The sequence below is a fragment of the Alligator mississippiensis genome, chromosome 1 (genome assembly GCF_030867095.1).
Source record: "Alligator mississippiensis isolate rAllMis1 chromosome 1, rAllMis1, whole genome shotgun sequence".
Classification (NCBI taxonomy): Eukaryota; Metazoa; Chordata; order Crocodylia; family Alligatoridae; genus Alligator; species Alligator mississippiensis.
The window spans coordinates 91,549,900-91,577,120 of NC_081824.1; the positions used below are offsets into that span (position 1 = coordinate 91,549,900).

Below are 27,221 nucleotides of genomic sequence, written 5' to 3' on the forward strand. Positions count from 1 at the left end.
CTGGCCCCCTGCACATCAGGGCTAGGGACAGAAGTTACATGTAAAACAGTTTAAGTTATCAGAAATTGGTTTAAACCTGTAACAGAATAGAAGTTCTGTGCACATAAACCAGTTTCATATAACGTTCCCCCCCCTCCTCCACCCCCATCAAACCCCTGCTGGGCCCAGGGAGAAGGGTTAAACTTCTCTTCCCCCAAGTATGGAGCTGCCCTCCCTGCTTACTTAGTGTTGGCTGTGACTGTGGGCTACAAATCCCAGAGGCACCTGGAAGCAGGAAGAGGAAGTGATGAGCAACCCTGCAGAGTCCTGCTCCTGTGATTTTGGAGTGCAAATCCCAGAGACCTCAGGGGCAGCAGGAAGAGAAAGTAAACACACAGCCCATGCTCGCTGTGTGCCCAAGCGCCATGCTCTAGTGCCCTGGCTTCTGGCCTGAGCCACTGCAGGCATGTGACTGCATTTCCTTAATCAAAAGTGAATGTCTGTTTATTTGCTTATTGGTTCAATTTTTGTAGCTTAGACTAGCCTGCAAAGACTGAATCAATTCAGCCTCGGGCTTTCTGACTGTTTGTACCTGGCCCAGGAAGAGTCCTGATGTGTACGGGGCTGTTGCTGCAGAGCTCTCCCAGCCCTGTGCATATAGGGCTTCCCCGTGCAGCTGGGGACTGGCCTGCTTCTGGGGAGCTGGCCGGAAGCTGTCCTGCGTCGGTGTCTACACATGCACTACTGCACAGTATCTACTGCCCAGTTAATAAATACAGGTAGTAGCTAACTCCACAGAAAACTGATTTACTGCACAGTAAATGGTGTGCACGTGTGGACAGTGATGTTTTACTGGGCAGATTAGTCTACTGTGCAGTAAAGTGTCTCATGTAGATATGCCGACAAAGTGGATAGCATCTAGGTGGCTATTCAGTTTGCAGCCACCTAGAGCTATCAAATGGGAAGCAGTGAAGGCAGGGGTGCATCTTAAATCATATTCCAATTTGAGATCCACAGCCTGAAACCTGCCTTTTCTTTCAGAGCTAGTTCTTTCTGGAAGAAGAGAAGGAGAGTATGGTGCCATGCTCTTATGTAATAGTGGTTAAAATGCTCAGCAAGAAAGTGGGAGTCCTGGGTTGTAGGCCTTTGTAGTTTGTTGGCACTCAAACCCATAGTTTCAGTCATCCCAGAGAGTGCCTTAACCACCACACTATCACATAAGTTTGGTGGAGGCATTCTGACTGTGCAGAAAGGAATACATGAGTTACAGGACCAGAATAAGAAAGCATATTATTTGCATATTACTTTAAGGCACTCATGGGGAAGGGGGGGAAGTCCTGGGTTCTTATCTCTGCTGCCAGGATTCTGCTTGTGTTTTATGTAAAATATTAATTGGACATACTGGTAATACAGGAATGGTCCTGGGAGAAGGGAACAGAACCCAGGTGGGTGCTCGTCACTGGGCTACAAGGTCTTGCTTCCTTTTTGTTGCTTGGTGAATCTTGAATTTTTTTTAACAGCTTTAACAGGAGGGTAGAGAACATGCCTACCCAGCCTAAAGCCAGGTAGCTTTGCCACTCACCTGGGAAAATGGAAATGTGGGTTTTATTTTCTCAGCCTGAGGAGGAAATTGAACTTGGGTCTCTCACTTTTTGGGTGACTGCTATAGCCAGTAGGTTATTATGCAGGAAAAGGTGAACCACCCCTTTATTTCCTATGTGTTAGACATAAGTAGCAGCACCACTGCATTCAGTCAATGTGTGTGACTTATGCTCCAAAAACACCTACTGTATCAAGCCGATCAGAGTACTTAGGTGGAAGAACATCTAATTTGAAAACTAGGCACTTTATCAAGACTAGGGTACTTCTGGGTCTAGATATCATGGAAACGTTAAAGTCAAAGCACGTAATAATGGAGTTCAGATATCTCTCAGGTACATGCACACGTGCAAATGTGTGTGCACACGCACGTATAGGTGGATGGGGGAGGAGGGAGGTTTAGTATTGTAATTTTGATTTAGCTATCTAAAATCTTCTGGATCTAGCACTAAGGACCTACGCAAAGGTACTTGCATGCTTATATAGGCTACCAGAGCCTTGGGTCCAAGCATCAAGGAATTAGCACCTGCCCTAGTTACTTCCTTCTTAGAGTAGGTGGATTCTGGGAAAAGAATGAATGGAGCTTTCACTGGCTTTTGCAGCTCAGCTGACAAAGTGTGTGTGTATGTGTGTGTGTACATGTGCACACATGTCAAAGACGCAACTGAACTTAGTTATCCTATCCCTTATTGTTTACCTGTTGGTTCTGTTCAGGCATCCATTAGTTAAAGAACACTCTGCCAAGGTCATTAGGACAAGGTGAATCCAGTCAAACTGGGAAAACCTATTTTCTACTGGTATCTGGTTGATTAACTGCTACTGAACAAAGACTAGACAGCAGTGAGATACCATTATTAAGATTATTTGTGCAACCTGAAGAGATTCTAGCATTTCTCCATGTGGAAATATATTAGCAGGTAGTAAATTGGTGATGCTCTATACATTTGAAGAGAGGAACAACAGAATATTAGACTGTAATACACTGTTAAGGACAACATGAAGTGTAAGCTTCTTAGCAGCAATATTTCACTGGAAATGACTTGGAATACTTGCACTTCAGGGTATTAATTGAAAAGAATTGGTAGTAACCCTAAACATTCTGAAAAACAGGTATTTTGTTAAGAAAATATGCTCAGAGTATTTAGACTGGAACAGTACTTACATTTAATTACAGGTGAACAGGATATGTTTAAAGGTGCAAAATACATTAAAATTGTTTACATGAGGTAAGCACAACTATGACTAACTCTGGCATCTAAATGTACACAAGACTGACAGCAAATCAGCTATTATTTGAACATGCTATTTAAAACGTAGGTCTGGATCTATTAGAAAAGAAATCCAAAAAAAGGAAGCTTAAAAAGTCATAGCAGAGTGGATCAAAATATTAAACCCCAGTTCTTAAATGTAAGTACTACACCAAGTGATTGGTTGGTTCCTTTTAAACGGTGTTAAAGCCCTTGATTTCTAATTGAAGCAGTAAGTATTCTACCTATTCAATCCAATCAAGATTCAGGCATCGTGCTATAAAGGCAAACATATCAGATACTTCTTCAATAACTTTAGCTGTTGGTTTTCCTGCTCCGTGCCCAGCCTTGGTGTCGACATGAATGAGAAGTGGGTTGGTTTGTTTACGGCTTTGGCCCACAGCATACTGCAGAGTAGCAATGAATTTTAGTGAGTGCAGAGGGACCACACGATCATCATGGTCTGCTGTGAGAAGTAACGTGGCTGGATATTGGATTCCATCCTCTTCTGGTAGTTTGATATTATGAAGTGGAGAGTACCTGAAAAGATGAGACAAACTTTCACGTATCTGCTCCTCAAGGCCCACCTGGAAGGCCATGTCATATTGAAGACATCACGGCATGGTGTGATGCACTCAGGATTTCAGTCTCTCAGTTGTCTAATTTAAAATTACACTATCTAGATATACTTCTTTATCATTTAGGGACATTTAAAATAGGACAACGTTTTTTTCTGGCTCCCAATCCTGCAGAAGCGCTTATTTACTCCCTCCTTTTCAGAGGTACATATATTCTTACACAGACATCAAACTATCAGTAACTGGCAACAATGCTCATATGTTCCCAGAAATTTAAAGCGCAGGCTGAACAGTTCATTCCACAGACATTATGGCTGCTGTAAAATGGGGGTTGGGATGACTCAGAGCTGTAATACATGTTGGGGCAAATCAGCCAATTAACAAAGGTAGTTGGGCAGTTGAGTTTTCCATGTGGACAGTTCCTACTTTGAAGGTCATGGGGTGAGGAAGTTTGGCCCCTTTAGACTCCTTCCAAACTCACGTTGGCCTTGAGGAAACACTGTGCATGAAACCCCATGGGGAAAACTTCAAGGTTTTCCCACCAATGTGACGAATCCCTTCATTTTGGTGAGAATGAATATGTAGCTCCCAGTAAGAGAATGCGTGGTTTCTGGTAATTTGTTTTATTTGCACTAGACACCAGAAATATTTTTTTAATAAAAAAAATACCATTATTTCTTCATGTTACAACGTTACAATGTTATGCATGATACTAAGAAACATGACTATAACGTAAACCATTTTTTTAAATATGCATTTATTAAGCAAAATCTATAGAAGAGTTACACTCCTTATTTTAAAACATGTGACTACAATACTAATTCCCCTGTTTTTAATGTTGGCAAATACAGAGGAAGACAACAGGGAGCATGAGGTATTTGTGCTTTATTTTTAATTTCACACTTGAAAGCATATCAATTAAGTTGAAATTTGCTTATTTTAGGAGTGATTGACAATACTTGAATACATAATCTCATGACCTCTTAAAATCCTTTATTTTCAATTGGTCTTGTGGCGCTTAAGGGTGTTTATAGACATGCTCCAGGGTGGGGGGCCGGGGATGGGAGGGGAGTGTCAAATAAGCTTTAGTTAAAGTGCCTCTGCCATCATTTTTCAGCATGGGGACACTGATACATGTGATGCTGGAGTCTGCTGGAGCGCAGTAATTGCCACACTCCAGCTGACTCAATTAATTACAACGTGCCAGAGCAGCCTCATTGCACACGTATAGGCACCCTCTGAGATTATCTGAAGGAACTACATTCCACAAGTCACAGGACTAAATATTGTCTTGGACTATACTGGACAATAAAGGGCTGTATGTTTATCTAAAGTGTATCATGCCCACAGTGATAATGTACAATCACTATTAACATAGTATAATCTAATAATATCTTCTTGTGTTTTGTTAGGGATTGCCAACTGCCTGATAGATTACAGCTACAAATACCAAATAATGATACCACAGCTAAAGCTACCATGTCAGATGAAAAAGTTATTAATTAACATTTCACAGTAATATAGATAAGATGACTTCTCACACATGTATTAGCGTTTTGTTAGGTCTACAGTGGGCACATATATAACAGCTTACCCTTTTATAACAATATGCCCCTTGCAAAACAAAGTGAAATAAGGATTTGCCTTCTGCTTCCTTTCTTCCTTCCTTTTCTTCTCTTTATTCCTGTCTATCAGCTCAGCAGCAAAGAAGATCAAACAGTCTTGAGACTCATTTGATTTCAGTGATCTAGTTTTCATCACGAATTTTTGGCTTGTTTTTGTTTCTTAGCTGTATCTGAATTTACAAATGTACAAGCAAGTGCTTGCACATACACCTTGCATGTATTTATATCATACTGATAACAGTTAGCTTTCTGGGGAAAAACCATCTCAGCAAAATTCAAAGATAAACTTTAAAATGTTATTTGTCTTGCCTGCTAAGTTACTGTAAAATGCCTTGGAATAAATAAGATCAATGCATAAAAGCCTAAACTACCTAGGGTAGGGACACATTGCTTACAAAAGGACATTCCTATCAGAGAATATTTGCACTATGGATCATTATTATTACCACTACTACCAACAGAGCCCTATCTTCTCCAGCAATCCCTTGCAGTCAAGGACGACTGTCTTATCTGTTTATCCGAAGATGGCTGATGAGGCCTATCTGGGATCGACAGACTCTATGCCAGCTTGGACATGTGTTTCTGTGTTGGGTGGGTTGCACTGGATTTTTCATTTGGTCTGCGTCATGCTGTTTCTGCCGCTCCCACTTTTTCATCTATTGTGAGGTTTCAAAGTACTGAGATACTTGCAGCAGACTCTTCCTCCATCTGGGGCAGTCCTGAGGGATACTCTCCCGTGAGCTGGCATCTATGTTGCACTGCCTCAATACTTGTGGTGTTTGCTTGCTAACGTTGGTGTCTCTCTCTTCCCACTGGATTTGGAAAATCTTCTGCAGGCAGCGTTGACGGTACTTCTCCAACAACTTTAGACATCTCCTGTACATGGTTCACGACTCAGCTCTGTGCAGCAAGGTGAAGATCACAACTGCTTGATAAACCATGAGCTTGGTTTCAGATCTGATGTCATGATCTTTAAACACCTATTCCAAATACTGCACTTGCACATTTAAGGCAATGTTGGATTTCTTTGTTGATGTCATCCCTCCGCAAGAGATGGCTTCTGAGGTACAGGAAATACTCAACATTCTCCAGAGTCTCACTGTGGATCTGGATTACTGGAGCTGGGGACTGTTTTAGATTCATAGATTATAAGGCTGGAAGGGACCTCAGAAAATTATTGGGTCTGGCCCATTGCACCAGGCAGGAAAGACTGGTGGGGTCAGGTGACCCCAGCAAGGTAACTATCCAGTCTCTTCCTGAAGATTTCCAGGGTAGGTGATTGCACTACCTCTGGAGGGAGCTTATTCCACAGTCTGGACACCCTAGCTGTGAAGAAGTTTTTCCTAGCGGTAAGTCTGAAATGGTCTTCCAAGAGTTTGTGGCCATTACTCCTTGTTCTCCCCAAGGGCGTCCCAGTGAACAGTTGTTCACCGATCCCCTGCTGTACTCCTCTGACATAGCAGTAAACTGCTACCAAGTCCCCTCTCAGCTTTCGCCTTTTCAGGCTGAAGAATCCCAGGCCCCTCAGCCTTTCCTCGTATGGCTTGCCATGCAAGCCTCTAATCATACGGGTGGCCCTTCTCTGGACTCTCTCAAGTTGTACCACGTCCTCGTTAAAGTGCAGCACCCAGAACTGGATGCAGTACTCTAGTTGGGGTCTCACCAGCGCCAAGTAGAGTAGAAGAATCACCTCCTTGGTCTTGCTGGAGATACACTGATTGATGCATGCCAGAGTATTATTTGCCCTGCTGGCAACAGAACTGCACTGTTAGCTCATATTCATGCTGTGGTCTATTAATACTCCCAGGTCTCTTTTATTTGTAGTGCTGGTTAGGTTGGTGTTGCTACACCTCTAGGTGTACAGGGGATTGTTTGTCCCCAGGTGGAGCACTTTACATTTTGCGATGTTGAACTTCATATGGTTCTGACTTGCCCAACTTGCTAGCCTGTCTAGATCTGCCTGTATCTGTAACCTATCTTCAAGCGTGACCACGCTTCCTCATAACTTGGTGTCATCTGCAAACTTGGTCAGTGACTCTTCGCCCCATCATCCAAATCACTGATGAAGATGCTGAAAAGTACAGGACCAAGCACCGATCTCTGTGGGACACCGCTGCTCACTTCTCACCAAGACGACACAGATTCGTTCATTAGGAGTCTCTGGGTCCTACCCCACATCCAGCTTTGTACCCACCTAACCATATCGCAGTTAAGCCCACTATCTTCCAATTTTCTCCTAAGAACATTGTGGGATACCAGATCAAAGACTTTTTGGAAGTCAAGGTATACAATATTCACCACTTCTCCCTTATCCAGGTGGTGAGTCCCCTGATTGTAAAAGGAGATGACATTGGTTAGAAAAGACCTTCCTGTGACAAAGCCATGCTGGCTGTCATTTAGAATCCTACCTTCTGCAAGTCTATTGCATATAGACTCCTTAATTAATTTTCTCAGGATTTTCCCTGGGACAGAAGTTAGATTAATTGGCCTATAGTTGCCCAGATCCTCCCTCCTCTCTTCCTTGAAGATGGGCTCAACATTGGCCCTCTTCCAGTCCCCAGAGACCTCTCCGGAGCAGTTCATTAAGAGCTAGTTGGTGGACACCTTAGGTGTCCAAATGTTAAGCGTGAGTCCCATTTTCTTGTATGCATCAAAAAGATGTTGAAGATTGCCTGAAGGTCTGTTTCTGAGTGAGTGTGTAACAGGGGGCTTTCTTGGGGCCAGTCTGTCATTGGCCCGCCCATCTGTTTCTGGGCCAACTGCCTGCCTCCTCACCTGTCATGCCTTGATGACACATAATTATGGTGTTAATTAGGCGGGAGGCTGCCCATTCTTGCCCTGCTGCCACGGGGTGCTATCTGTAGCTCCATTCCTCCCCTACACCGCAGCCCAAGCCTTGCAGATGGCATTCAGATGACACATGCTCCCGGCTTAGAGCCGGGTGAAGCCTAGCCCTTGTTGTCAGGCCTCAGACACACACACACATTCATACTGCCCTCCTCTCACTAGGGCGTCTCACACTCCACCCCCTCTCACAGGGTCTCTTTCACGCATCGACAACTTATACTGCTTTGCTCCCTCCTGGAGCGGGCCCCTTTAGCCATAGGCTTTATCTAGCTCATACCTTGGGTGGCAGATGTACTGTCTTTTCAGCCTCTCCTGTGACCCTCACTGGGGTAGCAGCCAGCCAATTACCTGACTGGGTTCAAGCTTGCCCTGGCCCCTCCCAGGACAACTCTATCCACTCGTGCACACATACTGGGCTCCCACCCCTCGTTTCCCTCTTACTGGGGCTCCTTGTCTCCATCCCCTCACCGGGGCCACCCCCTCACTGGGGCTCCACATCTCTGCCCCCTCACTGGGGCCACGGAGCTTCCCTCCTCAATGGGGGCTCAAGTGGCCGTAGCCGTGCCTAGCCCAATATGGGTCTTACACCCACCTTGGGCTTGGGTGGCTGTAGCCGTGTCTGGCCCCCTTGTACCCACAGTATTGTGGGGGCTAGGGGTTAAGGTGCCCCGACCCACCTTTCACCCGGGTGGTAACTGGCCTGGTATTTGCTGGGGGCTCCTACACCACTGGGAACCCCACCAGGCCACCACTCCCAGCAGGGTGCAGTTTTAGGTCATGCCCAGGACCAGGAGCCTTCAAACCATCCCGTTAAGCTCCTGCCCTTACCTCCAGGATGTTGCATACAGCCCTGCCTGGCCTGCCAGCAGCAAACTGCTCTGTTTATATAGGCAGCCAGAATTCTAAAATGGCTGCTGCAATCAAGCACTTGCTGGCTGTTTGGCTCAGCCCTTAAAGTGGCAGGCACCAACAGTGCCCTGCCACAGAGCACAAACTACAGCATCGTCAGCGTAGCGGAGCTCATCAGAACCCTATAATACTCTAAATAAACACTTGAGCTCAGGAATGCAATTTAGATTACCTACCTTCAGAATCTGCAGGACAGATTATTAGCACCTAGATACCTTAATGTTAAATCTTATAATTGCCTAATGAGGAATTGTCTTTTAATGTTAATGTTCATTGTTAAAGAGAAAAAAAATAGAATTAGCAAAGTACCACAGAGAGAGTGATACCATATACTCTAACAGGCTCACTATTATCCCTTAGCCATTTGCAGCACGTGGAGGGGAGGGGGGGAGCAGCTCTTTGAATATACAGAATCTTTCCAAACAATTCAGCAAGAAGTTAATACCTGAATTAATGTCCTGTTGTTGCCTAGTCCCATTCAATTTATGTAACTAAACCCCATTTATAGGCAAGAATACAATTTAGAAAAGCAATCATCTCTCCTGTTTCATTAAAAACACGATTTGTTTAGCTGTTCACTTGAGAGTATTATGCTCTGACAGTCTACCAAAAAAGTATTCATTATTAAAACACACACCTCCTGGGGTATGCAGCTGTTAATCGAAAACTGTCATTGAAAATATAGCCTATTGCTTCTACAGGAGTTTTTCCAAAGAGTGGGAAGACATAAATCTGTTAATAAGACTACACATTTGGAATTTCACTTTCTGTGGTGTTCTTTTAATGAAATAACTCTGCCATACAGCAGTAGCCAGCCTACAAAGGAGAGGGTAAAATAATTTGTGTAATACCGAGTGACTGATATTTTAAAGATTTGGCTCACTAATCAGCTTCAGAACAATTAGTTCAGGGGTGTCAAACTTCTGGCCTGCAGGCAGATCCACCCCATGAAGCAATGCTGTATGGCTCATGGGGCTTGTAGAGGGGCAGAGAATTCAGGGGCAGGAGGAGAGCTCAGTTGGCAATGTGTGAAAGACAACAGCATTAACCCCCACAGCAGCTGTCACCAGTGCTCAGATTCAGCCCACATGGAACCTCTAGGTCTGATTCCAGCCTGGGAAGTGTGGGGTACATTTGACACCCCTGAGAGTTTATTAAAAACACAAAAATACTTACTTGTACAGCCATTCAAACTGTTCTTTACAGTCAGAACAGCCATAATCAGTTGTCCAGGCATGACCAATGGTGTATTTGTGGAACTTAAGCATATCCATTACTCCAACTTGAGCAATAATGCAGCTGAACAGGTCAGGGCGTTGATTAGCACAAGCAGCTTCAAAACAACAAGGAAAATAAGTTACTAATATATAACACAGAAAACAAGTAAAGGCATATCATCCATGGACATCTGACTCAATACTGTATTTTGTAAAGAAGTCCAGTTAAAACAGTTCTTTTTAAAAGAAATAAATATTCCTCTGCAGTGTCTGAAATCCAAACTTTGAGTATAATACACTCCCTGAAGTCAAAGAAAGGCAATGTACAGAAAGTCAAGCTGACTTAAAAACAGCTTTGAAAGGGAATGAACTGATTCTTTTGTTTAAGGCAAAGCAACTAGAAGCTTTAAACAGACAACAGGATTTTAAAAGAAGTGTAAAGGAGACAGGTGCTCACTGAAATGACTGTCTTTGGAAAATCCCAGCCCAGGAGTATAATTAGAATGCACTTGGCAGATCAAAGACAAGAGGCACCTACTACATGGCCATATTGCAGCTCCCAGGAGATTAAAATCATGGAAAAATTTCCTTTCTACAACATAGCCACTAGCTGGAACACCAACAGCCACACGAATAAAAATGTAGCAATCATGACTAAAGAGAACCCAGGAGGGAGTTGGGATGAATATCAAAGGTGCCGAACATCTCCCTGCAGGAGCAGAGCTTGATTGGCCAACTAAAAGAAGCTTAAACTGCCTCTTGAAAAGGGGTGGTAAGACTAAAGTTAACATGCAACTGTGAGGATACTCTAATGAAGCAAAAACTATATGTGAACGTGGAGGAAACTTTCAGACTACAGAACATCTACTGCCCTGAGTACATATATGAGAATCATGCACCAACAAGGACTTTGCTAAGGCTACAGACTGAGGAGTAGGAAGGAGAAGAGTACTTAAGTGACAAGCAATTGGATTTAATAAATAAATTTACTGTTTAGTAACCTACAGTGTTATTGGCACATGATACTGGGGTGCTGAATTAAAGTGTGGCATTCTCCAAGCTTCTGATACCATTGGCAGCAAGAATAAATTAACATTAAGTATAAAAATTGGCATTTATTGCTCTTCATAACTGAAACTTTTCCATTAAGATCCTTTAGTTACTACATGAAGCTAATTATTTTTTGTTTTTCAGACATAGTGCAAAGAGTTCTGATAAATCTTCATTCCAGATTTACTGCTATAATCACAAAAGGAAAAGCCCAGTTTTACAAATAGAGACAATAGAATGGTTGTATTTTGCTTCTATAATTATACTTTCAATCTTCCTTTTACTATAGGAGCTTTATTAAAAAGATAACAGTTGTCCCACTTGTACTAGTAAACCTAACTAAGTCCTGGGGCTAACTGGTATTAGATACAACTTCTTCGATAGGTTTTACCTCTCGCTGCAGAATCTTACTTCTTTCCTAACAGATTCTAGAATTATCAGGCAGAAATCAAAGATTTCAACATCCTGTAAACCAACACAACTGTAGGATTCTTTTTTGTGCAAAGGAGGACTTTTCAACCGATAGCTGTGTTGCTCAGCTAAGCCTTTACTTTATGCGCTGCAGGACAGAGGAATCGTGTTTTGCAGTTTAATGAGCCAGTAACTATAGCTCTGCCTTATTTTGAATCATCAAGAAATTCAACTAAAAGGAAATAATGTTCTGGTGGAATGCTAACTGTCTTCTTATCTTGTTTTCTCTTCAATGAATGTAAACTGAGGAAATGTGGCACCGGGCCCTTACACCTTAAATATTAGTTGCAAATTGTAGCTGTTTTATGTCATGAATATCTATTTTGAAACCCCGTAGGTAGCAAGATGTCTGCTCTAAAGAAAGATTATAAATTTCAAAATAAAGGAATAAGGAAAGCAGAGCAGTTTGATTCTACCCAAATGAAAGACAAACCCTAGTTGTTCTTTATGAAGAAAAAAAAATCGAAGTAAAATAGCTTTGATTTGTGGCCTTCCAAGTTAAATGTTTATAGAATTATAGTTAATTAACTAGTTGTTCATTAAGGTTCAGTTAAACAAACTAATATTGAAAACCAGAAATTTTGCATTGCGCTTCAATGTATAACTGAGTTCTTAAATAGGTGCTCAATGCACATCTCAAATGAACTTTTCTGTGTTTGCAACCACCCAGTGATCACGCTTATTAATAGCTCTTTATAACACACATCCCTTTCTTTTTGTATGTAAATCGCAACTTGTCTGCAGAAACAAAGAGAATATTTTGAAAACAACAATCCAACTTTACTAATGTGGCATAGGTTATCTGTAAAATATTTTTTTCTTTAAATACAACTTTGCTTTCTCATTCATGTAATTATGTTTCACTAGGTTGTTAAACTTTAACATGCTCTGCTTAATGTTAAAAACTCCTATTCTTTCCCTCCCCCCCTCTCATTTTAGAATGGAATAAAATGTATTTTTTCTTTTGCCCTTCCAATAAAAGCATGTGAGAGGGCTGGAATTTATTTAGGGACAGATTCATCGTATCTTAAAAGTTTACTTGAATGAGATGGCCTTTTGCTGAGATGGACCTTCTCCACTTAACAATATGCTGTTATTTATTATCTAAATGTAGATGGGTTAATGCATGAAAACAACATACCAGTAATACTGTGTACCATTTACATTGCTCCTAAGACTGTCATGCTTTTTCCATTAGTTTTACTTTTTCTTTCATGTATTTTTGTCAGAGATGTTTGTATTTTGTGGTTATCTGTAAGGCTCTTGTTATCTGTAAGGCTGGAAACAGATGTCACATTTATCCAAGGATAAACCATTTTATCCTGGGACAAAGTGCGATTGTTGTCTGGGGATAAATCCTAAATGGTTTTCTGGATAAGAAGTAGCTACAGTTTATCTTGGGATACAACAAAATACATCTCTCATGAATCTAAGGGGTTCATAAGGTATCTTGCATGGTTTCTTAAGTTTTTTTTTTTATCAGTATGGCACTGTAGTTTAAGATGTGTTCAGCCTTGTCATCCTTATGTCTGCAGGAACTGTGGTATTTGATATACGATATACTTTGATTCTAAGATGAGGTTCCGCCACATTTAACATGGGAGAAGAAAACTCTCATCTTCAGACAGCAAGGTTCTTTGGGTAGATGTGATATCTTTTATTTGACCAACTGAGTAGTTGTAGTTGGAAACAAGTTCTTAGCAGGCTTTTGAACAAAATCAATCAATCAATCAATCAATCTAGATGGCCGCCGACAGGTGAAGCCCTTCTGAGCTCCTGCAGCTCGAGTGCCTTTTGTGCGTTCCCTGCACTCCGTGCCCCGCTTTTCCTGTCCCCACCCACCCAAAAACCTTGCCTCTACCCACCCTGTCCCTGGGGACCCCCTTCCCCCCAATTTATGAGCGTTTTTCCCCTGGGCTCTGGCAGCCTCGTTTGCCTCTGCCCCTCCCCACCCCCGCCTGATTTCTCCCTGTGATTCCTGCTGCCTCCCTCCCCCAGGGCCCCTTACCTTGGTCCCTGCCATCTCCCCCTGCCTTGGCGCTTGCCCTGAGCCCCTGCAGGGTTGCTCTGCCCCCCCTCAGGCCGATTTTGGGGCGTTTTGAGCCCCCTCCCAGTCCCTGGCATCAGCCTGAGGCTTCCCCCCCCCAGGGAGAGAGTTAACCCTCTCCTGCTGGGATGCCTGCCAGCAGCCAAGGCACTTGGCATGGGGATGTCTCTGCAGACCTTCCCCTCAGCCATGGCATGCGGGTGCACGCCCCTCTCCATGTCAGGGTGGAGGACTGCGCTGGAGCTCTGGTGGACCTGCTGGGACGCTGGAGCGTCCGGTATGCCTCCCGGGTCAATTTGGTGCCCATCATCTATTTGAGCTCTCCCAACCTGGTGAGGCAGGTGTGTGCAGCAGGGCTGGAAGTCTCGAAGGTCCACCACTTGGTCACGCCCCTGGAGACCCTGGCAGTGTGGGTGGTGGCCTCCAATGTGCCCCCGCACCTGTCAGACTGGGACCTTACCAACGCGGTCGAGCGCTACGGTGTCCTCACCAGCCCCTGGCGCAGGCTGACCATAGGGAGTAGGAAACCCAAGCTGAGGCAGATCCTGTCCTTCCGGAGGCAGGTGTTCATGCTCCTCAAGGGGGACACTCAGAAACTGCCTCCCTCCTTGAATTTTGCCTTGCAAGGGAGGTCCTACGTGGTGTATTTCTCCCTGGGCGGGAATTCCTTCTGCCGCTGCGGCGGCAGCTCCCACCTAACTGCCCAGTGCCCGTTAGGGCAGTCAGCCTAGGCACTGGCTGCTGCGCCCGCCCAGGAGGATGGTGCATCCACCTCGGGTGCAGGACCCTCATCAAAGGGTGGGGTTGGGAGACCTGCCAAGCCCCCCTCTGCCCCTGCTCCATCCGAGGGGCTCGACCCCTCTGGCAGTGGCATGCCACCCAGGGGGGGGCCTGGGACATCCTCCCAGGTTTCTCCCGCCCCTGTCATAGTGGATGCCCCTTCCAGTGGAGGGGCTGGGGAGTCCTCCCAGTCCCTTCCTGTCCCAGTTCTCCCCAGGGTGGCTACAGTCTCAGGTGCTGGGGCCCCGTCAGGTGGAGCACCCGAGACCCCCCAGCAGCCTGGCCCACCCCCTACGGGGGAGGTGCCAACTACTTCCCAAAAAGCGAAGAACAAGAAGAAGAAAAAAGGAGCGTCTAAAGGAACTCCTGCCCCTTCGGGGCCTGTCTCGGACAGCACCGGGGAAAAGGCAGCCAGGGAACCTGAGCCCGCTCTGTCTGCCCCGCCGGAAACCCTGCCACCTCCGGCCACGACTGAGGGTGTCCTGGAGAGGTCTGGCAACCCCTTGCCCCCATCCCAGCCAGTGGGACCTGTGAGCGGCAAGGCAGGGGGAGAGCGCCTGCCTCCTGAGCAGCAGCAGGCAGGAGAGACAGCAGAGGGTCTTGCCACCCCACCGCCCGCTCCCCTGCCTGCCGAGGCCGATAAGGAGGAGGAGGAGATGGAATGCCTTCCCTCTGAGCGCCGCAAGTGACCCTGGGAGCGGGATGACATCTGCCCCCCAAAACGGATGGGGATCGATCTCCCCGAGACGGTCCTTGACCCAGATAGAGAGGGGGGCCTGCTAGGGAGCCTGGCCATTGAGGGCACTTTCACTGGTCTCACTGGGAAGCCCCCTTCCAGGGTACAGCCCCGCCGGTTCTCGGTCGGCAATATCCACCTCCTGCTGGAGAAACCCCCCTGGGTGGACCCCAGCTATGGAGGTCTCCTCAACCTCTTGGACCAGACCAAGGGCCACAGGAACGTGGCCGAGAGTATCCAGCAATGGTGCCCGGACCCCACGCAGTTTGTCCACACTGCTAGCGACGCAGCGAGGCTTATGCGCCGGGACCCGGGCACATGCCAGCATGCCTTCCAGCTCAACAAGCTGGTGACCCGGGTGAGGGAGGTGTGGGGCTGAGGTGGGCCCAAGGAATAGGGTAGGGCAACGCTAGGCCTTTCCCGTCTCCACGGTTTTTCTGCCCAGTGTCCGTCACCTTCTCTCCCACCAGTACCCTGCCTACCCTTCCTCCCTCTTCTCCTGTTCATGGCAGTTACCACAATTGCCTCGCTCACCACCAAGGGCTGCAGAGACCCGGTGAAGCGGACGGCCGTCCTGGAGGGCCTGCAGCAGAAGCGCCTGGCGATCGCCTTCCTCCAGGAGACACAGCGACACGTACGTTCAAGCCGACTGGCACGCCGCCTGGAGAGGCCACTTGTTCCTGAGCCACGGCACCAACCTCAGCACAGGAGTGGTGACCCTGATCTCGCCGCAGCTGTGGTACGACTCGGTGGTGGCATGAGAGGTTGTCCCTGGCCGGCTGCTGACTGTCCACGTCACCCTGGCACACCAGAGCCTGCTCCTCATCAACGTCTACGCGCCCACCGATGGGAGAGAGGGTCGCCTTCCTAGAGACCCTGGGTGACCTCCTGCGTGACGCCAGCGAGAAAGATGACCTGCTCCTCGTGGGTGGGGACTTCAACTGTACCGCTGACGCGCTGCTAGACCGGACGGGGCCGGAACCGCACCTGCCTTCGGCCCACAAGCTGCGGACCATGCTGGAGGCGGCGGACCTCGTCGACGCCTGGCGGGTCCTCCACGCTGACGCACGACAGTACACCTGGGCAAAGATGAGCGCCAGCGGGCTCGCCATGGCCCGCCTTGACCACCTCTACATCGGCCAGCACCACCTGACGTTACTGCGTGGCAGCCGCATCGTTCTGTCGGGCCTCTCGGACCATGCCTTGGTCTGCTGCGAGCTGAGCCTGCCTGACAGAGCACGCACGCGGGCCCCTTACTGGTGCCTCAACGTCAGCCTGCTGCTGGACACCCGCTTCAGGGACTGCTTCGCCCACCTCTGGAGCTGGGAGGTGGCGCGAGCAGACTACCCCCCCTAGCGCCTGTGGTGGGACGTGGGGAAGGTCCAGATCCGGGCGTTCTGCCAGCAGTATAGCCAGCTGGCGGCAAGCGAGCTCCGCCGCCGCACCCAGGAGCTGGAGGAGGATGTGGCGGAGCTCAAGGCGGCCCTGCTCTGTGCAGACAATGACGCGGCGCTCCTCGAGAGCCTCCGCTCCCGCAAGAAATGCCTGCGAGAGCTGTCGGAGGGCGCAGCCCGCGGCTCGTGGGTCCGGGCCCGCTGCCAGGAGCTGGCAGAGGCCGATGCCCCGACCGGCTTCTTCTTTGGCCTGGAGAGGCGGCGGGCCGCGGCGAAGACGCTGGACCACCTCAAGACCCCGGAGGGCTGGCTGCTCACGGACCCGGGCGAAGTGCGGGAGCATGCTGTCACCTTCTACCGGGACTTGTTTGCGGCTGAGTCCATCTGTCCGTGGGCCGCCCAAGAGCTGCATCGGGACCTGCCGTGCCTGGGTGCTTCGCAGGCCGAGGCCCTGGAGCGCAAACTCTCCCTGGTGGAGCTGGAGGCCGCGGTGGGGGGGCTCGCCTCGGGCAGGGCCCTGGGCCTGGATGGCCTGCCCGTGGAATTTTACAGAGCCTTCTGGCCCCTCCTTGGGCCCAGCCTCCTCTGCGTCTTCCGCGAGAGCCTCGCCGACGGGACCCTGCCGACCAGCTGCCGCCGGGTTGTGCTCACCCTGCTGCCCAAGAAGGGGGACCTTGGCTGCCTGAAGAACTGGCGGTCCGTCTCCCTCCTGTGCGCTGACTACAAGATCCTGGCCAAAGCGCTGACAAACCGTCTCTGCACCATCATGGCCTCCATCATCGGGCCCAAGCAGAGCTACTGCGTGCCGGGCAGGACCATCCAGGACAACTTGTTCCTGCTGCGTGACCTGCTCACGTCCACGGAGCTTTTTGGCCTGGACATCGGCGTGCTCTCCCTGGACCAGGAGAAGGCCTTCGACCGCATCGACCGCCGGTACCTGCTCGGCACCCTCGAGGCCTTTGGCTTTGGGCCACTCTTCACCACGGCGCTCTGGGTCCTGTACCACGACGCCTCCGGCCTGCTCAAGGTGAATGGCGCGCTGTGCTCCCCGTTCCCCGTGCATCGCGGCTTACACCAGGGCAGCCCCCTGTCGGGCATGCTGTACGCCCTGGCCATCGAACCACTGCTGCATGCTGTGCGACGTCGCCTGACCGGCCTCGCCCTGCCACTGGCACCGGGCCCCGCCACCAGCCCCCCGCTCCGGCTGACAGCATATGCTGATGACGTGACCATCTTCCTGGGCAGCCAGGAGGATGTGCGGGCCCTGGTGGATTGCCAACGCGCCTACGAGCTCGCCGCCTCGGCCAGCATCAACTGGGGCAAGAGCGACGCCTTCCTGCTGGGGATGTGGGCTGGCACACCGCCTCTGGACCTGCCAGGAGGCCTCGCCTGGTGCCGGGAAGGCCTCAAAGCCCTGGGCGTGTTCCTGGGGCCGCCGGCCTTTGCGGCCCACAACTGGGAGGACCTGGCGGAGGGAGTGGAAGCCCGCCTGCAGCGCTGGCGCCTGCCCGCCCTCTCTTACCGCAGCTGGGTCCTCATCGCCAACAACCTGGCAGCGGCCACCCTGTGGCACCGCTACGCAGTGCTGGACCCTCCGCCGGAGCTCTTGGAGAGAGTGCAACGGCTCCTGGTCGACTTCCTGTGGGACGGACGCCACTGGCTCCCCCGAGCTGCCCTCTACCTGCCCACCGGGGAAGGGGGCCAAGGCCTGATCGACCTGGCCAGCCGGGTGGCCGCCTACCGGTTGCAAGCCCTCCAGCAGCTCCTGGATGCCAAAGGCCACCTCCCGTGGCGGCAGCTGGTGTACCGGTTCCTGCGGCGAGTGGGGGGCCTCAGCTTTGACCGGGAGCTGTTTCTGCTGGACCTCACTTTCCTGAACGGGGCGGTTCTTCCCCCGTTCTACCGTAGCATGGTGCGGGCCTGGCGGGCGGCCTTCCATCTCTGCCCCTAGGCCAGGCGCCTGCGGTTCCCGCACCTGCTTCGGCAGCCCCTGGTCTACAACCCGGCCCTGCAGCATGTCGCGCCGAGCCTGGCCTCCACCAGCCTCGTGGCAGCTCTCATCAAGGCGCGCACCACCCGCCTGGAGCACCTCCTGGACCCTGCTCGGTTGGCGTGGCTGTCCCCCGAAGCCCTGGCTGCCCGGCTGGCGCTGCGCTCCGTCCTCACCGTGGGCCGGCTTCTGCGGACCATCAGGGGTGCCCTCGCGGCAGAAGCAGCGACTGCCCTGGAAGTCCATCTCCAGGCTCGCTGGACCCTCCCCGCCGCGGACGCTGCACACAATGCCTTCCCACCACTGCCCGTCATCCCAGCGGTACCCGGAGAGCTGGCCGAGCGGCCCAACATGCTGCTCAGGCTCCCAGTGCCCCCCAGCAGCAATACGGGTTGCCCTTTTGGCACCCTGCCCCGCAAGGGCCTCTACATGTGGGTGGTGTGCACCCGGCACGGCCAGGTGCTGGCCAGCCGCCCAGACACCGCGTGGCGGCGGCGCCTGGCGCGGCCCGGGACCCCGGCGTGGCGCACGCTGTATAAGGCGCCCACCGCCAAGAAGACCGGCGACCTGCAGTGGCGGCTTGTGCACGGCATCCTGGCCACCGGCACCTTTGTTCACCACCTGGACCCAGCGGCCTCCCCCTTCTGCCCGGGGGTGCCGGACAAGGACATTTTTCACGCGTTCCTAGACTGCCCCTGGCTGCAGCCGCTCTTTGCCACCCTGGGTGCGCTGCTTTGGGCGCTGAGCCGGGACTTCTCCGAGGACATCTACGTCCACTCCTTCCTCTACCGGGCAGCGGAGCAAGCCGTGGTCAGCCTGGCCAACTTCCTGCTGGGCCAGGCCAAGATGGCCACCCTGAAGACCCGGCGAAACCGGCTCCCCGGGACCGGGATGGTCGACGCCCTGCAGCTCTTCCGCCTGCTGGTGCGGGCCCGCCTCTCACTCGAGTTTGAGCACGTCCTGCGGCGGACAGTGCCCACTTTCGAGGAACGCTGGGCCCTCGAGGGGATGCTCTGCTGAGTCGAGGCGGGGCACCTGCTCCTCACCCTGTAACACGTCCGGCTGCTCAAGCTGCGGACACGCGTCCAGCGGGCTGAGGTCTTGGACTTTGCTTCACGCGGGTCGACCCCTGAGGCCCCCCATAGGTGTCCCCGCTGGCAGAAATGTAAATATGTAAATAGTCCTTTGGCTCGCTATGGTTTTCTAATCTAGAGTGTACGGGCAGGCCTTGCAGGCCGTGAGCCCAGGACCATGTCCATGAGGCCCAGGTGTTCGGGCCAACCTGTACATACTTTTTACTGGCCCCGATTTGTCACCCTCCCTGGAATAAACACCTCTTAAAAGTCAAAAAAAGTCTGTCTGTCTGTCTGTCTGTCTATCTATCCCACCCCACCTTTGCTTTGCTGCCAGGATCCATCCACATGTTGCAGCCTTGCAAGCAGCCCCCATGTGTGTGGGGGCTGAGCAGGGGACATGCACAGTGCCCCAGGGTGCAGCTGTGGATGGAGCTTGCCAATGCAGAGCAAGGGTAAGGGGGAGGGGGTAGCAGGAGGAGAGGGAGGGATGGAAGTGGGGTAAAGGGAGAAGGGAAGCAGGGGGTGGGGGAGGGAAGGAGCAGGGGGGATAAAGGGGGACCCAAGGCTGTGGAGGGGAGAGGGAGGGGAGCAGGCAGAGGCAGAGAACATGCTGCTTGACCTCTCTACAGCACCTGCTGCCCCTACTGCCTGGCCCCCTGCAGCAGTGGGGAGGACGAATCAAAGACAGCTCTTCAATCATTAGATTTTATACATGGAAAATTATAACAAATTTATAAACATTCCATGTATAGTATCTAATTATTGGGGAGGGAGGGGGTCATAATTTCAAATAAATATGGTAAATGTATTTTTGATACATCTTTATATTTTAGCCAAGTGGGGCAGTGTTTTCCTCACCTATCCACACTCAGAAAAAGTAATCACTGAGAATTAACATCTCACATAGTCCCTTTACTCACTTCCCTTGTACATATGCTCTGAGGCACAGGAACCCAGCCCTCCCAGACAATGATGAATGCACATTTTAAAAGAAGGGGCCAAACACCTGCCTATTCAAACAACTGAGGGAAGAGGGACAGCACATAGCATTAGTATTTCTCATGTCTGAAAAGACGCACATTCTCCTGGTCTTAATTAGGTTAGGAAAGATTTCTGCACTATATACCTGCACCTCTGGGGGGCAGGAAGGGGGACAGGAAGTGATATATATTGTTTGGGATCCTAAAGAATCCAAGAGGCGGCACATGTGAATAGCCAGATAAGCAATTGTACTTAAACCTGCCTCAAAAGCTTGGTTTTGTCCTTAGTTTTTCTGGGTACAGAGGTGATTGGAGTCCCTCAGCCACACAGCCTAAGTAAAGCAAGTGAGCAGGACAAATTGCAGGAGGCCTTGGCAGAGTAGTCAGTGGAAGAAGCTGCTTTCCATCCACTGTCCTGGGCAGGAACTGCATCCCTGGATTTAAGGTGTAGGGTAAGAACTGGTTATTCTGATATCTTCTTTTGTTTATTCTTATATCTCTGTCTGTATCTCAATATATGGTTACTGATTTTTTATGTTTGCTCTAGTTTTTATAATAAATCCTTTGTTGTCTTTTTAACTCTTTACTTTCAGTGTTAAGGGTGATTCCAGAGCATTTGGCCACAAAGACAGGCCTTCTCTACAGAGAAGGGGATCCATATTTTCTGAGTGCATGACTAGATGAGGGTATGATCCATCTAGTTGGCAAAATCCCCTCTGCTAAGAGCTGGCAAGGCCTGAGTGAGAGAGGTCAGGCTGAGATGTCACAGGCCAAGGAGCTGCTGCCTGGCATATCCCAGCTGGTTCCCAGTGGTCAAGTGGCAGAGGGCAGAGAGGGATTTGGGGTAGATGGGCAATCTTGAAAGTGTGAGAACACCCTGGGAGTGTCTCAGAGGTGCACCCAGACTGCACCCAAGGTCAGGGTATACAGATACACCAGGATTGCACCATTGAATCAATGGCAGAAAGGCAGCAGTGCATTCAGCCACTCACTAAAACCTGATTAGAAATGTGATATGTGCACACACCAATCCCAAGGTGTGTTTGTTCCAGGACAGACACAGGTAAAACTTATCCAGGGACAAATGCAACAACATCTGTTCTTAGCCAAAAAGGCCAGCTGCTGCAGTTATTCATCCATACACAAAAGCCTTAAATGCAGATCAGCCTAATTGCTTCTACTTTGTGTGTGTCTGTGTGTAGAAAGAAACTGTATTTATTTATTTATTCGATTTATCAAGGCACAATGGGAAGGTTGAGGCAATTCTTTCCATGGGCTTGTAGAATGTGGGTTTATGGACATGGTTAACTCTGAGGGTTTGGAAATGAATTATGCAGATCTTGTGGCCAGATGCCCCAAGTGTTTTGGAACATACTTCAGATCATGATTGCTAGTAAAGGTCAGAATTTCTAATCAGTAGTGTAACAATGTGGCACGGTGCCCAGGGTGGCTGCTGCACACACAGGCAGCAGCAACTTCTGGCTGTCACTTCTGCCATGATTACAATTGCGTGGCTGCAGCAAATGCCATTTTTTTTCACCTCCCAACCCTGTTGGTGCTTGGGGTGGTTGCCTCTGTTGCCCTGCCTAATAATGCTGTTATTCCTGGCAGAGTTGGCTGAATGTTCTCATTTTTCAATGTTTTTTTTCAATAATCAGATTTAACATGAAGAAGCTGGAAGAAAAAAAATTTTTGGAAAGTTTCCTGCTATTTTTCACCAAACTTCATACTGTTTATGCATGGAGGTCAAACACATAGGAAGAATGATCTGTGTGGCTCTCAAACATGGATGTTTGCCAAAGTCCAAAGAATCCAAATATTCCATAAAAGCAGACACTGATGTCTGATGTAGAATGTAATTACTCGTTCTACATTTATGCTGTGACAGGCTGCCAATTTCTAACAGCACAACAATTTCCTGTGTTCATTTTACACGCAGATACATGTTGCAACAGCAACATAATAGTTAATACACAAGCAGTTCTTACCTACTAAAAGACCCCCATTTGAACCTCCATTAATAGTCAGCTTCTTTGGAGATGTATAGCCTTCTTTGATAAGATATTCTGCCGCACACTGAAAATCATCAAAGCAATTTTGCTTGTTGGCCAGGATACCGCCTAATGTGCAAGGAAAAACAAATCAGTTAATTTTATAAAACACACTTGACATTGCTTATTCAGAAACACGTGTATGCAGAAATATTTAGGATGAATTCCAGTTTCATGAATAATTTAATAACTGATACAGCTGAGAAAGAGAGAGAAAAGGAAGAACTCTTTCAACACAGAAATCATAAGATGGTTTTGCCAATAATTCTAATGCTTTCAGAAACTCTGAAAAATACATACCTATGCTGTAGATCAATCAACAGGTAATGCTCCTAACCAGCATGATTCCAGCTAAAAGTTTTCCACTGCAGATTTTATACAAGACCATATACATCTACACTTGAGGTTTGTCTTAATGGAACTTTAACAGCATTAAGTTCAGTGATTTTTTTTAAAACAATACAGCTTCAAAGTAGCTTATTGTTGACAGAAGTACACATTAATATTTACTGGACACCAAACACATTGGTAATTCATTTGTTCTCAAATATGATGACTTATGGCTCTAGCAGAAATGTAACTTCAGATCCAGACCTCAGTTTGGCATTATTATTAATAGTTCTAATTTTGAAACTGAAATGTTCAATTGGATGTGCTACAGTTGTTAGATAAAATTTTAAGAATGGGAAATTCATCTTAAAAAAAAGGAAGAGGGAATATAGCGTGCAAGAGAGATTCTAGTTCTCAAGCCAAAAAACCCTTGGTAGGTAATCTGGCTCTGCAAATTTCTTAAAAAAACTGAAATAGAAGGTTATTAATTCCCAAACTATGAACTACATACATGAAACACACTGGTGTAAATCTATGTCATTTTAGTAAATTTATGAAGATAACATTGCTGTCTTGAGCAGATTATTCTTTGGTAACTCATACTATATCTTGTCACTAAATGGTAGGGGAGCCAGTAGTAGCTTGTTTGAATTAGGCAGACATAGCAGCCTACCACAGAGCAAGTTGCAGACACACAACACGTTCACCAATGTAGTGTTACTCAGCACTGGTTAACACCAGTGGGTTGTTACTGTTTCTGGACTAATTCAACATAAGATTGGGCGATATAAACCCCTTGTTTATATGGCTGTAAATGTATTGTGTGTCCCTCAGGCCTTATGACATTAATGCTAGAATTCAGAGCTGAAAGTGAAATTACATTTGATACGAGATTATAAATAGACTAGCCAATTGCCCGTCAAGAATGATGGGGGGCGGGGAGGAGGGGGCTGGGATGGAGTGCTGCCATCCAATGCCCCATGCTGCCTTTGTTCTGCCTCTTGCAGGGAGTGAGGTGGGGGAGCAGCACTGCTGGTCTCAGCTCCCCCACCCTCTGTGAGGTCCTCGGTGTGGCTTCAGAATCATGGTGGTGCTCCCCCATGCTTGGAGCACTCTGATTGGCTGTTTCCACCAGCCAATCAGAGTGCGAATAAAGCCTTACGGACAGACAGACAGACTTTTATAAGATTAGAATTCTGAACAAAGGTTGTATAAAAATTTCAGAAATCTATCCTATACATAACATGATACATTCTTTGGTAAATAAGCACTAATTCAGAATTGTATTGAGGTGGGAATTGGGAATCAAATGTTGTCCTTATAGCAAAGCTATGCCCTAGTCTTGTAAAGTTACTCATACAGCTCTACAATAGTAAAGGTCAGGGATTTGTTAAAATGTATGTTTTTTATGACTATATCATTCAGACCATGGAAAAGACCACCAAACAAGACTCCTGCATATGGAGACATCTCATGTCTTTCCTCAAAGTGCTGCATAATTCCTGTCTGACACAAGGTTTGGATCTTACCCATGCAGTTAAACCTAAGCAAACAGCCTTCTCCAATAGCTGTCTCTGAAATTAACAAAGACCAGATATGCCTCTAACTATGTAACTAAGATAACAGACTTGAGCTGAAATGAAATTAAACAGGAAATAGAAGGCTAGAGAAGTATTTTTATATTAAGAGAAATTTTATTAAAACCCCATTAAAAAACAAATCACCAAATTTAAATTACTGAAGGATACTCTGTCTTTTGTAATAATATCACAAACAGATGAGCACATGTGGTTTCTTGTTATGAAAATATTACATCTTTAACTGGACACCAAGACATGAGACAAGACAGTTACAACAGAAAAAGATGCAAGAGAAATACTGAACTGTGATGATTTGGCAAATCCATTTAGGCTAATATGAAGTTATTATTTAGTAGTCCCAATGAAATCTATAGTAACTTATATATTCACTTTGCTGACAAAGACTTTAGCATGTCACTGAACAACAGAAAGTATGGTACTGAACTTCAAGAACTGCTTAGATTAACAATAGATATCCTGAGAGGGTGACTGAGAGTGAAAAAGCCAGGTCTTTCCTATATTCTAAAAGAGGCAGGAGAATTACCACAAGACAAAGGACAGAGGTGACCCCAGATTAATTTAGAAAGGACTAAAAAGGGAAAAGCTTTGCAGAGAGAGACAGGAAACACTGGCAGGAAGTACAAGATGAGAACATTTTTGTAGTGTTGCGTGCTGCAGCACACAACGAAGTTGGAGAAGAAAAGGTCATAAAGAGTCGGGGCTCTTAAAGTGCAAGGTAGATCAAGGCCCACTGTATTCTGGGAATCTGACATATTCTAGTGATCTGCAGTCTCTTGTAGTTTGTCTTAAAAATAAACAACATGGCGTATTTAGGAATATTATGCACAGCCAAACTATACATGTCTTTCTGCTTGCATCTATCTGAAGAGTTATATAGCAGGGGCTGGCAACCTTTTTGAGTCACAGACTAAAACAACCCAGCTCTAGTCCAGTGTATGCTGAGTGGCTTTGGCAGGGTCAGTAGTGAGGGGGTGCTGCCTGCATCCATGCCAGGGCTGGGCAGCTGCGACCCACATCAGCACCTCTTTTCCCAGCTCCCCATTCCCTGGCTGGGGAGTTAGTGCAGATTTCAGTTGGAGGAGAGCTGCGCCAGGGCTGGGCAACTGGAAACTGCATCTGAACTGCTGCCACTTCTCCCTGCCCCAACTACCCAGTCCCGGTTCATTTCCCCACTGGTTGGAAGCTGCACCCATAGGTGAGGAGTGGGAAACATGGAGAATCACACACAATACAGGCACAACTCCTTGCATCTGTCCCACAGGTGTAGGCAGACGAAAAGCCTTCTGGTGTGGTTGTAGGCCAGATCCAGTGGCTCGAGGAGCTGGATGTTGTTGACTCCTGTTATACAGAAATGCTCTCATCTTGGATGTGATTCTTGGAAAGAGTGCATTTCAGGGTGACTCCAAAGAGTAAGTACAGGAACCCGGGACACAGGCAATAAAATGATGGGTTCCAGCTCTCAGAAGGGTTTGCTTGACAGAGGATCTGCAGCCCAGAAATGTGCTTAGATACCCAAAGGCAGAGGCAGTATCTGGATGCTGTTTAGGATGCTCAAAACATTGAAGGGGGGTCAAGACAACAACTATAGTTGGAACAATAAGATACTGCATGAAATCCAGAAAATTGACCTTATTTTGTAAAAATGGCAATTATTTTCTTGGAAATATTGTAAAATTGTATGTGTAGTGGGATGTGACAATGAAAGCACTCTAACTGCAAGAGTCAGAAGCTCAAGGGGATATGGGAGTAATAAATATATTTGATTTCATTTAATTTATAACCCGGGTGGTACTCCATGAGGTGACCCCTCTCCAGTTGAAGGCATCAAAGCAGGTGCACAAGCGCTGTGGGAGGTATAGGGACTTTCCTCCCCCTATACAGCAGAGCCAGACCACCAATGGGGACTTAACCATATACCTTTTAATGAGAGAACAATACTGGGAACATAACCAGTATAAACCAGGGGGTATAGGGGACATTACAATGCCCCAAGGGGGCAGGATTCAACAAAGGTTAGACACTTACAATCATAGACATATTCATCCAGTTGACAACAGACAGGGTTAACCAAAATGTAAAACAAACAGCAGAACAATATTGGTTGGTGAAATATAAAAGGCACAAAATGTCAAATGACAAGGAATATAGGGCCTAGGTACCTGGAGGTGGAGAAAGGGGGAAAACACAAGGGCCCCTTTCTACTGCAAGAAGATTTTCTCCCTTGTTAGCTCACTCACCCCAAGTTATCCCACCTGGGATTTGAACTCAGATCTCCCATATAGTAGCCAGAAACTCTGCCACACAGCTACCAGTGCTGGTATTACCCCAGGCTGCTAGGGGTCTTGACCTTCCTGGAGCCCCGACCTCACATCAAGCTGCCTGGCCTCTTATTGGAAGAGCTGGAAGCAGAGCTGGGAACCTCTCAGGTCACTGCTCAGATCTTTGCTGAAGCGGGAAGCCTCTCCTGCCAGCCACAGCCTCTTGTAGGCGATCCTGGAGTCCAGAGGGGAGCCTCTCCTGCCGGCCGCACGCTGCGCTGCTGAGGGTCCAACTGCTGCCTGCAGGTCCCACTCCTTCAGGCTCTTCTGGGAAAACTGCTCCCGCCCTGCTGGCTCAGCTCTTGCTAGCTCTTTGAACCTCCTTCCTTGTGGTCCCTCGCTGGTCTCTCTCGAGTCAGCCGGGCTGCCCCTTTTATCCCCCTCCAGGTGACCCAA

At 48.1% G+C, this 27,221-nt stretch overlaps 1 protein-coding gene across 1 annotated transcript in view; it reads right to left on the bottom strand.

Annotated features, from left to right (window-relative positions):
* Positions 1-2,718: 2,718 nt before the first annotated feature.
* PREP (prolyl endopeptidase) overlaps positions 2,719-27,221 on the bottom strand; it is a 198,942-nt gene continuing 174,439 nt past the window's right edge. Inside the window, exons 13-15 of the mRNA XM_006270251.4 lie at positions 22,514-22,645; positions 9,961-10,117; positions 2,719-3,365 (exon numbers count right to left, since the gene is read on the bottom strand). Coding sequence (XP_006270313.1) covers positions 3,071-3,365; positions 9,961-10,117; positions 22,514-22,645 — 584 coding nt within the window. The 3' untranslated portion in view covers positions 2,719-3,070. The remainder of the gene's footprint in view (positions 3,366-9,960; positions 10,118-22,513; positions 22,646-27,221) is intronic.